We start from the raw sequence: 13,683 nt of genomic DNA, 5'->3' as shown, positions 1-13,683 counted from the left end.
GTTGGGGAAGGCTGTCCTAAAGAAAGCATAATTATTAGTTTGGACAATCATTCACAAACGAAAGCGTTGCACTGACTGTAATAGACAATGCAAACAGAAAATGGCAATTCCCGCAACAGTTCACTAATGCCTGAATCCACTTCCATTAAGATTATTCCCAAAAGCTGTATGAAAAACAGAGTGGTAAGTGATGTTAATTCTTTCATATATCTCATGTACCAATATTCTAGAAAGAACAAACCACAAATTGGCAAAAGTTGCCAAATTTAAAATTAACTAATGTAAGGTAATATTCAGGGCATACCTAACTGTTTAATTTAAATTCAACCCTCCCATCTCGTACCCTCCACATGTTTAAGACTTCGTCTCCAGTAGCATGGCCAATGGACAGGACAGTTGGGAGCTGTAGTCTGGAACATCAGAAGAGCATCAGGTTCTCTTGGCTGTGGACAACAAGCCAAATCCCCTAATCTTTGAAATGACTAACTATATCAACACAGTCTGCAGATAACCTAGACTGCAAGGGTGAGGAACTTGCAGCCCTCTAAATGCTTCGGCTTACAATCCCCAACAGCACTAGCCAACACAGCCAGTGGTGAGAGATCATGTGAGCCACAGGCCAAACTATCTGCAGCCTCCAAGTTGCCAAGCTAGAATGATATCAAGGTGCCATGTATACCATTTTCTCACTCACTCTTCTGGGAAGAATTCTGCTGCTTTTTAACCCAAATACGTGTTCATACTGATGAAAAGCAGAGCATCAATATTACCTGTTACGAATAGAAAAGACTGTGTTCAAGCTGCCTATCCAGTATTGACTCTTCATTACTTTAACAGCCTGTCTTTCAGAACAATATCCTCCCAAGTTAGCTTATGTAAAACACTTTTAAAGTAAAAATGATTCTTTTAAATATAAGCAATCCTGTTTCAAAACATAAAACAGTTATGCAAACTTATATTGCAAAACAGCTTGATAGTTATGGAGCTGAGTGCAATCCTCATCAAGATATACCAAAACATCAGATACAGCCTGACTATTGACTGGGATTGGCTACTGGGAGTCTGCAATTCCCATCTGACAAGTGTCACTATACACCCTTTTCAGACTATGCAGGCACATAGTCTGGAGGGGGCCCTTGAGCACCAGCCTTTTACACCTGAGGGTACTGCTCTGGTCAGGTTTAAGTTTTTGCCACTTGCTTATAAAGAGCTAAACAACTCAAGACCACCATAAATCACCAGAGCTTCTACCTGCCTGTTCCACAGCTGCACTCATCAAAAGCTGTGCTCCTGATGGTGCCTAAGATACCAATGGGCTGATCCACAATAACCCAGAATAAAGCTCTTATCATCAGGGCACACGCATTGTGGAACTCCCTATCAGTACAGATTAGACTGACACCAACCTTCTGGATTTTACAGCACCTACTGAAAAAAACTGTTTTTCTCAGAACAATTACTGTAATTCTAGTGTCTCCTCAATTGTTATGCAATATTTTGTTACAGTTTTATCCTGCGTTCTTTGCATACTGTTTAGATATATTATACATATAAATATTAGTAAATAAAAGATTATGATTGTAGCTTTGAAATGGTGAATGTTTTCATGATCATATGATTGTGAAAGCGAAGAAACCACTACATTATTGTTGGCAAAATATAAGCAACCATTATTTATACTGAGTGTTTCTAAAGTGATGTTGTACTGCCTAAGCTTGAAAGAAAAGTTAGCAACAGATGGGGAGCACTTAAAACATATGCATGCATGCATAAATAAATAAATAAATAAAAAATAATGCATGGTAACCTTAGGCTAGTTGGTGAATGAAATGAAAAGGAGCAAAGAGTCATCTCCAGCTAACCAGAGAAAAGGGCAGTACAGAATTGTATTCTCCCCATACTCATTTTATTATTGATGCACAACCATTAGAATGCATGGCACAACTAACGTAAGCACATGAGGACAGAAAGACTAATAGAAATGTGTGTTCCTATTGACAAAATGAACCTACCAACTTGAACTATTAACATGACATACACTTAACATCCAGAAAAAAGTATTCAGAATGTCAACCCAACCTTCCTGCGAAGGTTAAAGTTGGTTTTTAAAATCTGAATACATCTTTCCTGCCAAAGAAAATGTGAGAATTTGTGCCATTCACTCAGCAACTTGCAAAGGGTAAGTATCTTCTTGGTATGTACTTGTGCAGAACTGAATCCAGTGCCATCATTCCCTTTTGAAGCTGTTCCATCAGTAAAACAAAGAGGAGATGCCCCCTCCCATAAATAAACACATCCTCGAAATCTGTTCTGAAGTGCCAGAAAACCCTCAAAAGCAGATTTCAAGATAGCACAGAGGTCTGCAAGAAAGAAGCAATAGGAAGAAAGTTCAGCCATGCTACCGCAACATCAGATTTAACCCACAAGCAGCAACTCCCTAGGTATACTGATGTATAGAACCAGTGTGATATAGTGGTTAAGAGCGACTGGGACTTAGGTTCTAGTCCCCACTCAGCCATGGAGATAACTGGGTGACTTTGTGCCAGTCACAGAGTCTAAGCATAACCTACTTTACAGAGTTTTGTAGTGGGGATAAGGTAGAGAGCAGGAGGAGGAGAATGATGTCTGACACTGTGAGTTCTTTGTAAGAAAGAAGGTGGGATATAAATCTAATAAATAAATCAGCTTATAAATCGAAAGGCAGACTTACTCTAAATAAATTTATACAGATTTACAGCTATAGTTAGAATTATGTTGTAGATTAGGCTAAAACAAGCTCTATGATTCAATTGCTTTCAGATCAAAATGCAAAGCAATTTAAACAAGAATAAGCAAATTCACATAATTACTAACTTTAATCAACCAGTGAAGCCAAGCCTTCACCTATTCCCCAAATGTCAAATTGAGAGTATTGGTGTATTACTGATATTCCAAAGGGGTTGTGTTTTTGGCTTGTGTCTCAAAGATCTTAAAAGTATTTACTGAAAAGGAGAAGGCACGGATAGAGAACCTCTAGCCACAGGTCAACTTGACACGGGAAGCCAGATCAACTGGCTCACAAGACCACTACCCCCTTGCAGTTGTTTCCTGTGGAGGCTAAAGGGAAGGAGAACCTCCATTTTTCAAACCCAGGGCACAGAAAGCCTGACAGGAATGAACGGCACCAGGAGGCATCATTTGGACCATAGGATCATCCACCCACACTGCAACCCCAAACCTGCTCCTCACCCCTGGAATAAGAACACCTGACATACAAAGAGGCTAAATAAAGATTTAGATTTAAATAACAGACTCCAGATGCCACTAACCCAAGGCAAAGTGTAGGCATTCCTGAAAATGAAATCATTCAGCAAATGTCTGCGTTAACTTCTTCCTTAAGCTGTCCAACATAATTAAGATTTTTAAAATTACTAGCAATGTAACAGTTTGAGGCACTGAAGACTTTTTAATTTTTCAGATTAGGTACCTGCCACATTAAAGTAGTTAAAATGGTCATAGCCTAGTGATGCACAGGACAAGTGAACTACCTTCCATTAATTTTCTGAAGAGTATGTACTAGCAACCTTTAGAGATCACAGTGCACTAAACTACATTAGTGCCAGCTAACAAATTCTTATTGACCAAACTTTTTGGGGGGGGCAATTAAAATTCCAGCACCATTAACAGAAAGCACGACATCCTATTACTACTACTTGACTTAGCGAAATGTGTCTTTTAAGTTAGCTATTCGATTAATTTACAAAGGTTTTAAAAAGTCCTACCATTTCCTTCAGTCCAATCATATAACTTCCTACCCTCAAGGCCCACCAAAAAGTGTCAGGATCAGCAATTCAAGTCACTAAGAGGATGAACTGGTATACATGCTGTATAATACAAGGTGGGTAACACATGGCCATCCAGCTGTTGTCAGACTGCAACTCTTGTCAGCCCTATCCGGTCTAGGGAGCACAGAGCTGCAGTTCAACAATACAGGTAGGTCTATATATTCCCCATCCCTGCTACACGACTGTAACTTCCATCACAAGTGCAAAGGTAAGAAGCAGGGTCGCAACTATAAAAGTTCAGAGTTTCACAAAATTGTAGCCACATGGAAACTGTGACAATGCAAAATTCCCAAAATAGTTCAGAAGGAACTCTGATAGGGGAGAGTTTAGGTAACCAAAACTACTTTAAAACACCTAGAAATGACTAATCATAGATACTAGCTAAATCCTTTTTTTTTTTTTTTTTTTTTACACCCAAACAGCAAAGTCTAGGCAAACAGCCTCAGCAGAACTCCTTGATGGCTTAATATAGATAACCTTCACTAGAGAGAACAATAAGCTAAAAACAGGAAGAGATAATCCATATGGATAATAGTAAACAAAAAGAAACTAAGCCAGGACAGCTGGAATGCAACATTTCTGTCCAATCTGTTTACCATGCATATTAGAACAAATATCACATTTAATATGAACTGCACCTCAACAACGATGCTGCTACAACTCCACCCACCCGCCCACGGTATTTCTATACAGTTCCACATCTAAACAGATTCCTAAGTGGTGAGGTTAAAACAAATAAAATAATGAAATGCATTAAAATATTTAAAACCCAAATAACATGAAGACCATGACTGATCAGCAAGAAAGGCTTCCCAGAATAAGATTGTCTTTAGTAAGTCCCAAAACCAGAACCATGTTGGTGCCTGCCTGACTTCCAAAGGCAGAAAAGACCACAGAAGTGGACCCACCACAATAAAGGCTCCTCTCCTGGTAGACACCATTTGGACAACGGGTTCATGTGGAACCACCAGCAGAATGTCCTCCGAAGACCTTAGTGACCAGGCAGGTTGATATAGGAGAAGCTGCTCTTCAGGTCCCCTAATTCCAAGATGTTCAGGATTTTGGATAGTCCAATAACTAATAATTGGAGCAATAATAATTGGACTAATAATAATTGGTAGCCAGTGCAGCTCCTTCAGCAAGGGAGATTCATGCTGAAAAGAAGCAGCTCTTGGCAACAGTCAAACTGATACATTCTGAACTAACTTCAGCTTCTGGACCTGACTTAAGGACAGCCCCACGTAGAGCACACTGCAGTAATTTAGTCTTGAAGTTACAGATGCCTGTACCACTGTGACCAAGTTATCTTGTTAAGGAGAGATCATAGCTGGTAAACCAACTGGAGAGGTAAAAGGTGACAGCAATAGAGCTAAGAATCTCCAAAGATTATGAACCTGTTCTTTCAGGGAGGGTATGGAGCCCAAACCAGAAAAGGCAATTAGCCTATCTTCCTGGCTTGCGTGCCATTCTCACACAGGACTTCCAACTTGCCAAGGTTCAACTTCAGTTTATCAGCCTTCATCTAGCCCAACCTTCCCCAACTGGTGGCCTTCAGAGGCATTTGGAACACAACTCCCAGAATTCCCTCTACTGACTGGGAATTCTGGGAGTAGCAGTCCAAATGTGTTTGGAAAGCACAAGACTGAGGAAAGCTGATCTAGCCCATCTCCAAGTCTAGTTAGTGATTTAGAATTAGCAAGGCCTCTCCTGATTTATTTGTGTGTGTTGAATTTGGCTCCAAATTCCCTAGTGAGCATTCCCTGCTGCTTCAGATCTTAAATAACATTGGAGCTATTTAACCTGGTACCCTGGTAACCTACAGAACTCCATAGTTCAGTTGCCAGGGATTTGAGGAACTGTCACTCAGTGTTAATCTCTGGGACCAACTCCACAGATAAGATCAGAACCACCATAGCACAGTACCTCCAATACTCAAGCACAGAGCCAATCCAGGAAGATCCAGTGAGAGACTGAGCAGAATTAGCAGGGTCACACTCCCACTGTCTCTCCTGATGGAGGTCATCCATTCTGTTGACCAAGGCTGATTCAATTCCACAACCAGGTTAAAACCCAGACTGAAATCAATCCAGATACTAAGTCTACCTCATAGTGCCTACAGTTGCTCCATCACCACTCTTTTAAATACCTTCCCTAAAAAGGGAGAATTTGCTACTGGGCAGTAGCTATCAAATACCCTTGGGTCTTTTTCAGAACTTATTGCACTACTGCCTTCTTGAGGACAGCAGGAGCCACCCCTTCACCCAGTTAGATGCCCTTAGCTAGATTTATCAGCCAGGAAGGACACCATCAGTCATGCTACAAGTACGTTGCCTGTGTCATTGGAGCTCAGTAACTAAAACTGATCCCACAAAATTGGTCAGATACCTTGACTGGAGCTGCACCATCAAGTTCATTGTGGGACCAGCAATTTCGTCGTCAAACTGCAACGCTAAAATGGTCACTATGAGTCTTTGAAGCAGCCAGGACCCAATTCACTGGGGAGTGTTAACAGCTGCCAAACCACCCAGAAGAGCTCTGGAATCCAGAGGCGCCCTCAGCATGGTAACTGAAATCATCCAAGACACCATCCTGGGTTCCTCCAGTACCACACATGAGACCACCTCTGCCAACTCAGTCAGAGAGCATGCAGGATAACAGGATGGGTGGCACACACCAGCAGCATCCCCAATTTGTCTTCATGCTCCAACATTAGGTGCAATCTCTTAGGCTCAAAGGCAACGTGATTTCCTGGTGAAAATTATAGAAGTTAAGTGAATTACAGCAAGTTCCCCATCCCCCAGTCCATGATGCTGCTGCACCGAGTACCCACATAGTCAACCCTACCCAGCTCACTTACTGCAGGACTCAGGAATGCATGCTAGGTCAGTCAGCTCATCCACAATTAAGTTGGAAATGTGTGCAGTCTTCTTGTAGATTACCCTGGCATTTTATACCAACAATACAAGGCAGAAGGGCTCAGTGGGTGAGCTACCAGATACATGAGAAATAGAGGAAGAAGGTAGAAGGAGAACAGTGTATAAACATCTATAACCCGTTCTACTTTCATAGCCTAACGTGCCATATCTCTTTCTGCTCCAAGTCACTGGGATGGCAGCACCATCTCCATGGGGCCTTCTATCAAACTCTTCCATGTACATCTTGCTGCACCAGAAATTGCTATACATTCAGTATTCATCCACAGTGCAAACCACTCAAGCCATTCATCAACTAGTCATCCACAATCCAACTAAACACAGTCAAACATTTGAAGTGCTGGGTATGACCAGCCACTCACCAATCACAGACAGGACATCCAACCTTCCAAGTCACTAGCAGCATAAATGACCACCTCCTCCAGATCATCCACACCCACACTTGGAGTGTTCCTGATACTACTCCTCTCTGTCTTTAACCCAGAGAGAACCCTGTTTCTGTCTACCACAGACTCCCACTCTGGACAGAAGAAACAACACAAATGCAAGCTCTTTAACCCTGCCTCTCATACAGGGAGTGCAGTAGTTCCTAAGTCCATGAACCACCTCCCACTACACTGTGAATCTAAACACATAACAATGCAACACAAACATGCAGTAAAGAATGCTGGGAGTTGAGGGACTAAGATTTTCTGTCTAAACATGCACAGAATTGTACCCTAAAGACACAGATTTTAAACTGAGAAGTTAGTGTTCTACAAAACAAAGGACTGTTCTCCTGTGCCAGCTTTATTTGGATTCAGATGAATAGTTCTGTGCTTAGGAGCACAGACCCCATCTTTATCTTGGTTATTTTTTTAGTCTCACCTTCAGTTTGCCTTCTAGAAAATGTGTGTTTTGTGACCAGCCATGGCCACCATGACTGCCAGTTTCAGCATGGGCAAGCCTCACCCCTATGGCAGCCATTTTGTGGGTGCACCCACAGCATCCTAAAACTTCCAAATGTATATACTGACCCAAAAAGGTTGGACCTCCTAACCATGAGAAAGCAAGCCCCTATCAGTTTGGAAGAGCCTAAATGCTAGTGGATAAATTAAGTTTCTCCAAGCAATTCCTCAAAGCAGTTCTTCCCTTTTCCCTAACAGAGGGAGAAAAAAACAGATAAATATAAAATTTCAGATGGGTGAGAAGGAAAATGACAACTCCCCTCTTTTTTAGTTGCCTATGAAAAGCAGACACATAAATACAAAAAGATGTTCGTTTCCGCTTGTTTTAAAATTGCAAACAGTCAAAGAACTACAGAAAATCTTGGCATATCCATCCTTTCTAGTTATCAAAGTATAAAGTTCCTCATATGCTGGGCCCTAGAGCTAAGTTAGGCTTCTTAACCTCTGCAGCCTAACTAAGACCAAAGATGTCATACAGACATTTCAGTGCAGTGATTCTCCCACATCTAGAGCAGCCTTTCACAACCTGGTCCCCACCAGGTATTTTGGACTTCACCTCTCTGAATAGCAGTTAAGAACAAATCTACTTTACCATATCTATATTATGTAGGACACACAGCAAGATATTCTTACAGCAAAAATCTCTCCATGGCATTAAATAAGATGAGGAAAAACACTGCGGAGCATCCAATCCTTTTAGATGCCCAGGAAGCTGAAAACTTAAACAGTGAGTTCTAAGTTCTAATCTTGCTTCACAATAAGCCTTAGGCGAGCAATCTTTTCCAGCCTTATCCTTCAATCTACAACAGAAAAGTAGTACTGGCCTATGTTACACGGATGTCGCAAGAAGTACAAGACAATGCTTGAGTATTTTGAATACTGAAGCAATACTGTATAAATGCAGCATATTATTAGTGCTATAGCTGCATTAACACAAAAACGAGAAAAGAACTAGCAGGCAAGGCAAATGAACTGGGAATATGCAAGGTGAACCTTTTAATATTTACTCAGAAATAGCCCTGCTAGACTGAATGGGCTTTACCCCAGGCATGCACCGGATTGCGGGTTAGGCAAAATGGGGAGCGGGGTGGTGGTGGCGGGGAGAGAAACAGCCTTAAATCCCACGGCCGTCTTCTTGGGAGTAAGCCCCGCTGAGCACCGCGAGGCTTACTACCGAATCAAGGGAGACAGGATGAAAACACAGACAGGTAAACATCCAGAACTTAAGCGGCGTCACCTACCTTCGATGGCGATGACGTGCTCCCGTATCTGGTTCTGCAAAGCTGGCTCCTCCACCCGCTCCAGGAGCTCGTAAATGGAATAGATGTTGGGGTGAACGGACTCGAATCGCTGGATCTCCGCCCGGATGGCCGCCGAGTTGGCCAGCTGCTGCTGCTGCTGTTGGTGGTGCGGGTAGTTCATGGCGGGGGCGGCGGGGAAGCTCCAACGACCGCCCCCACCAACGCAGTGACCGACAGACCGACCACCCGCAAGGCAGGCGGCCAGGACCAGGCAGCTGCCCGCCCGTCAGACCGCCAGCCCGCCTACACCAAGCCCCGGTGCTGTCAGTCCATCTTCAGCCCGGTAAAGGAGGCCAAGAAGAGCAGGAAAGGGCTGGGCACAAAGGCCCACCCCCATGGAGAAGAACCGGACAGGCACCGACGACGCTCCCGCCCCCCCGCACCACGACACGGCTGAGCCTCGGTAGCCGCTGCTGTGGCGCGGCCAGCGCAATCGCAGAAACTCCGCGACGAGCCGGACCCCGAGCGGACCCTCCCCGCCCAGCGAGCCGACCAACCGCAAGGCCTCCGTGCACGGCGCCCCCGCCCCCTTTGCGTGGCGACGCTACATGCCCACCCGCTGGAACATGCAAGGCCTACGGAGAGCGGGATCAGTTGAGGAAAGGGCGCCCGCAGCTTGCTGGGAAGCGTAGTTTTCATGGAATCCGCTCATTGCGACAATTTCCTCCGAGCCTTTCCGCGGCTCTGACGTCGCTGTCCTCGATGCTTCCCAAAGGCGCTGCCGTTGCAATATGTTCACGGGTCAACGTGCCCCATGAACGGCGGGACAAGGTAGACTGTCCTTCCGCCCTCGTTCTCTTGGACCTTGTGATTCCTACTGCCTGCAGGGCGATACTGCACGGGCTGGCAGAGCCCTTGTCTTTCATTAGTCTGAATGGAAATTGGAGAAGGGTGCAAATATCTAGATTCTTGGGGTGGCTTTAATTATCCTAACACGTTTTAGAAAAGCATGCATCTTTCCCTAGGTTTGCAGAGCCACAAAACAGGAAACCTTTTAATGTGGCCAAAGTGCCAGAGGTAGCCAAGCAACCTCCCCTTTAATTAATTCTCTAATACTCTCCTTCTTAGACCCAAAAGGTGAAAAGAGTAGCTTCCTGTTTACCTGTCACTCACTGATAAAACTTGTCCGGCAGTTACGCCTGCGAAACTTGCAGCATGGTTCTTTATTCTTTTGTCACTGAAGTCAAAGGAAATTTAATGTGATCACGCATAGCTCTGTTTTCTACACGAAGCACGCATGGCTCCGATTCGCATTGGGACCGAATTAAAGCTTCCCCGCTCCCAGTTTTCATCCAGAAATTCGATCCACCCCCGCAGGAAAGTTTAAAAATATTTGTATTGGCTCCATGGAGCCTTTACACACGCGCCCTGGTGCGCGCGCCACTCTCCGCACCCCCGCGGGAGGGGGAATTTCGACATGAGGAAGGGTGAGGTGAGCAAGCGTAGCCCTGTCCCTGAAGCGCTGTGGTGCCCATCTGAAAGGGGGCTGAATGCGCTTACTCTGGAGTAAACCAATCATGCATAGCTCAGTTGTGCATTGCGAGAATGTTCAGCCTGGCCACGCGAAGGTGCTGTACAACCCTCCAGGTGATTTCCGCATTGTGACTATTTTACCTCAGAACATTTTTCTGAGGGGAATAGCAGATGTTCTCTTAATTTCTCGCATCCATTCAATAAATATATTTTAATACAGACCTTAGGTTTGCGCATAGGTTTCTGGAGATAGCAAGAGAAGCTTCTCTCGTGACCTGCCTTTTTATCTGTGCATACATATTTGTGCCTGTTGGGAAAAGCGAGGAGAGCAGGTTGCTTGCCTGTGGTGACACGTCTCAAGTGGACCAGGAAGATTTCTAGTGTGTGGTTCTGCCATTTCTCTTCCTGGGCTTGGAGGTAAAAGGAGGTGGGTCAGGATTCGGCCAAAGAGATGGAATTGTGCATCACAAGGCTCTGGTGGCACACCAAATCATCAGAAGCCCTTCTAGCTCCATCCCCTTCCCACCTGTCTGTCTGTCTGTCTGTCTGTCTGTCATTTTTTTCTCCTGGTGCCACTAAATCCTGCCCATCAGATTTATTTATTGCTATATCCAGAAAGACCATTTTACTTCTCGGAATTGATGTGTGTGAGAGAGGTGGGGGAGAGATTTTAGAAACAAAGTCTCCTTGTTTAGATAAGAATCTGTAATAAAATACTAATTCTGTGGGTATGTGGAGATAAGTGATGCTTAAACTGTAGTTTATGGTTGTTCTGACTTTTCCTGGCACAGGATCAATATAGCCTTATTTAATCTATGTTGGTGTTTACTTCCTGTGGAACCTTTGGCAGGCAGTCTTTTCTGCCAGTTGAACAATGTTGTCTGTGAAATGATAATGGGCTGGCAAGAGCAGTGGTATGATGCACAAGAGGAAAATACTGTTGCCACGGAGAAAGAATTGTTAATGAATTCACAAGCACCTAGTTCAAGCATCTCTTTGTCCATTTTCCACAGTTAGATCCCCAATACAACAGGAGAGTGTCATAACCATGTCTTTGGAGATCCTCCTCGAAAGTCTATATAAAGCATGCTATTTTACAGAACAGCCCTAATCCCATAGGAAGCAACATTTGGTTTCAGTAAAATAGGTCACTGGGAACTCATTAGTGCTAGAACTGTTGGATTCAGTTGAAGTAAAAGAGATTAACTCACACATGAGAATTTACAAAACAAAAGAAGGATATGTATGTTTGCCACAAGCAGCTTTCTTGCCCCATTCAGGCATTTGCACACACAGCTCTTAACAAACATTTGCCCTAACTTTGATCAAGAAAAGAACAGGAGGAACTGTTCAATGAGAACTACAAACCTTTCTCTTAGTCCTCTACTCATTTGAACAGGCGAAGACTGTCAGTATTAAATTGCTTTACTGCTACGAAAGACATAACTGGCTGAAAGTGAATATGCTCATTCTGCCCCCCCCCCCACTGCCCCCACTGGACTCTTCATACAATTCCATTCCTGTCATGATGGCAATGCACAACCAGGATGGGAGCACTGAGCAGAGGAACATGTGGTCTTTTTCCTATCTAGAGGCAACGATGGTATAACTGTAATAGTTTATCACATGCCTATGAATGTAAATTGGTATTGAATCTGCAGAAGATGGGCTCCAGTGGTTTTTATTAAATTACTGGCATTTTCATTGAATAGATCAATGAAAAGTTGCCCCTTTGAAAGTTATATGTCAGTTTATTTTGTTATATTCAAAAGCATCATTGGGTTACCAAGGGTAGACAGAAGGTTGATTAGAATGTTCTAGCAGAGTCTGAGTGATTTACAGTACATCAGTAGGAGTGGCGGCATGGGTGGGAAGTGGAGCAGGTGACATGCGCTCCTCAGGACACGCCCCCAGGGCAGCCCTTCCGAGATGAGACCAGACTTAGCTTTTGTGTGTAAAGCAATGGCAGTGCACTCACCAAGCACTCTTCCAATGCAGTACAGCACAGCAACCAGGCAGGAGTGCCAGGCATGGTTATGCCCATAGCTGCTGTTGCTGTAAGTGGCTGCACTGTCACCAAAATTTAAAAGCTACAAGTGGGCATCCGAGGGCAGCATGTGGAAAAAGGGAGAAGGAGCACAGAGTGACTAATCAGAGTGCTACTGTCTGCAAGGAAACAAGAACTTGGACCGAACTGTATGGAAGAAACATAAAAACCACACAGAAGCATGGTTTCTGTTTTCAGACATAAAAACAAGCCTTGGTGAAGCATGGACACCATAAAGCAGACTGTTGTTTCTTTGCAAGGTTTCATTGCAACCAACCATAACATGCTTCAGCATGAATGCTGGGTTCAGGCATAACAACAAGTCTTCCACCTATGAAAAACCAAATGCATTGATACAAGATGGAGGATACATAGTTCAACAGAACTGAAAAAGGCATAGACCTTGGAGTCATTGTGGACAACAGGCTAAATATGTGCCAGCAATGTGAAGCAGTCACAAAAAGGGCAAATGCTATATTGGGGTGCATTAATAGAAGTATCACTTCTAAGTAATCAGAAGTAATAGTTCCCCTATACTCCTCACTAGTCAGACCTCATCTAGAACACTGTGTCCAGTTCTGGGCACTAAGATTTAAGAAAGATGCATACAAATGAGAAAGGCTCAAGAGGAGGGCAAAAAAAAATGATCCAGGTTCTGGCAACTTTGTACTATGAGGAGAAACCGTTCAGTCTTTAGAAGAGAAGACTGGAGGCAGGGGCTTGGTATTACTTTCTAAATACCTGAAAGGCCCCCTTAATGGATCACTGCCATGTTGTGGCAAAGGGGCTTGTGTAGCGCAATTAACCTATGAGCTATGCCGTGCAGGGGCACCCAGGACAGGTCAAAGCAGAGAGCTCTGACAAAACATGATCCACTGGAGAAGGAAATGGCAACCCACTCCAGTATCTTTGCCATGAAAAGCCCATGGACAGTACCAAAAAGCAAAAAGATATGATGCCAGAAGATGAGCCCCTCAGGTCGGAAGGTGTCCAATGTGCTACTGGGAAAGAGAAGAGGGCTAGTACTAGTAGCACCAGAAAGAATGAAGCAACTGAGTCAAAGCCGAAAGGACACGCAGTTGCGGATGTATCTGGTAGTGAAGGAAAGTCCAATGCTGTAAAGAGCTATACTCCATAGGAACCTGGAATGTAAGATCT

The 13,683-nt window shown here is 43.8% G+C and overlaps 1 protein-coding gene across 4 annotated transcripts in view; it reads right to left on the bottom strand.

Annotated features, from left to right (window-relative positions):
* The window catches only part of AGAP1 (ArfGAP with GTPase domain, ankyrin repeat and PH domain 1), a 497,479-nt gene extending 488,006 nt beyond the window's left edge, over positions 1-9,473 (bottom strand). For all 4 annotated transcript variants that reach the window (XM_044431796.1, XM_044431798.1, XM_044431797.1 and 1 more), the window contains exon 1: positions 8,946-9,473. In XM_044431796.1, the coding sequence (XP_044287731.1) occupies positions 8,946-9,126 (181 nt within the window). In that variant the 5' untranslated portion in view covers positions 9,127-9,473. The remainder of the gene's footprint in view (positions 1-8,945) is intronic.
* Between the last annotated feature and the right edge of the window lie 4,210 nt (positions 9,474-13,683).

The sequence above is a fragment of the Varanus komodoensis genome, unplaced genomic scaffold, assembly GCF_004798865.1.
Source record: "Varanus komodoensis strain SLA01 unplaced genomic scaffold, ASM479886v1 scaffold23, whole genome shotgun sequence".
Classification (NCBI taxonomy): domain Eukaryota; kingdom Metazoa; phylum Chordata; class Lepidosauria; order Squamata; family Varanidae; genus Varanus; species Varanus komodoensis.
The sequence above is the reverse complement of the archived record's forward strand: the minus strand, read 5'-3'. Positions and strand labels throughout refer to the sequence as shown.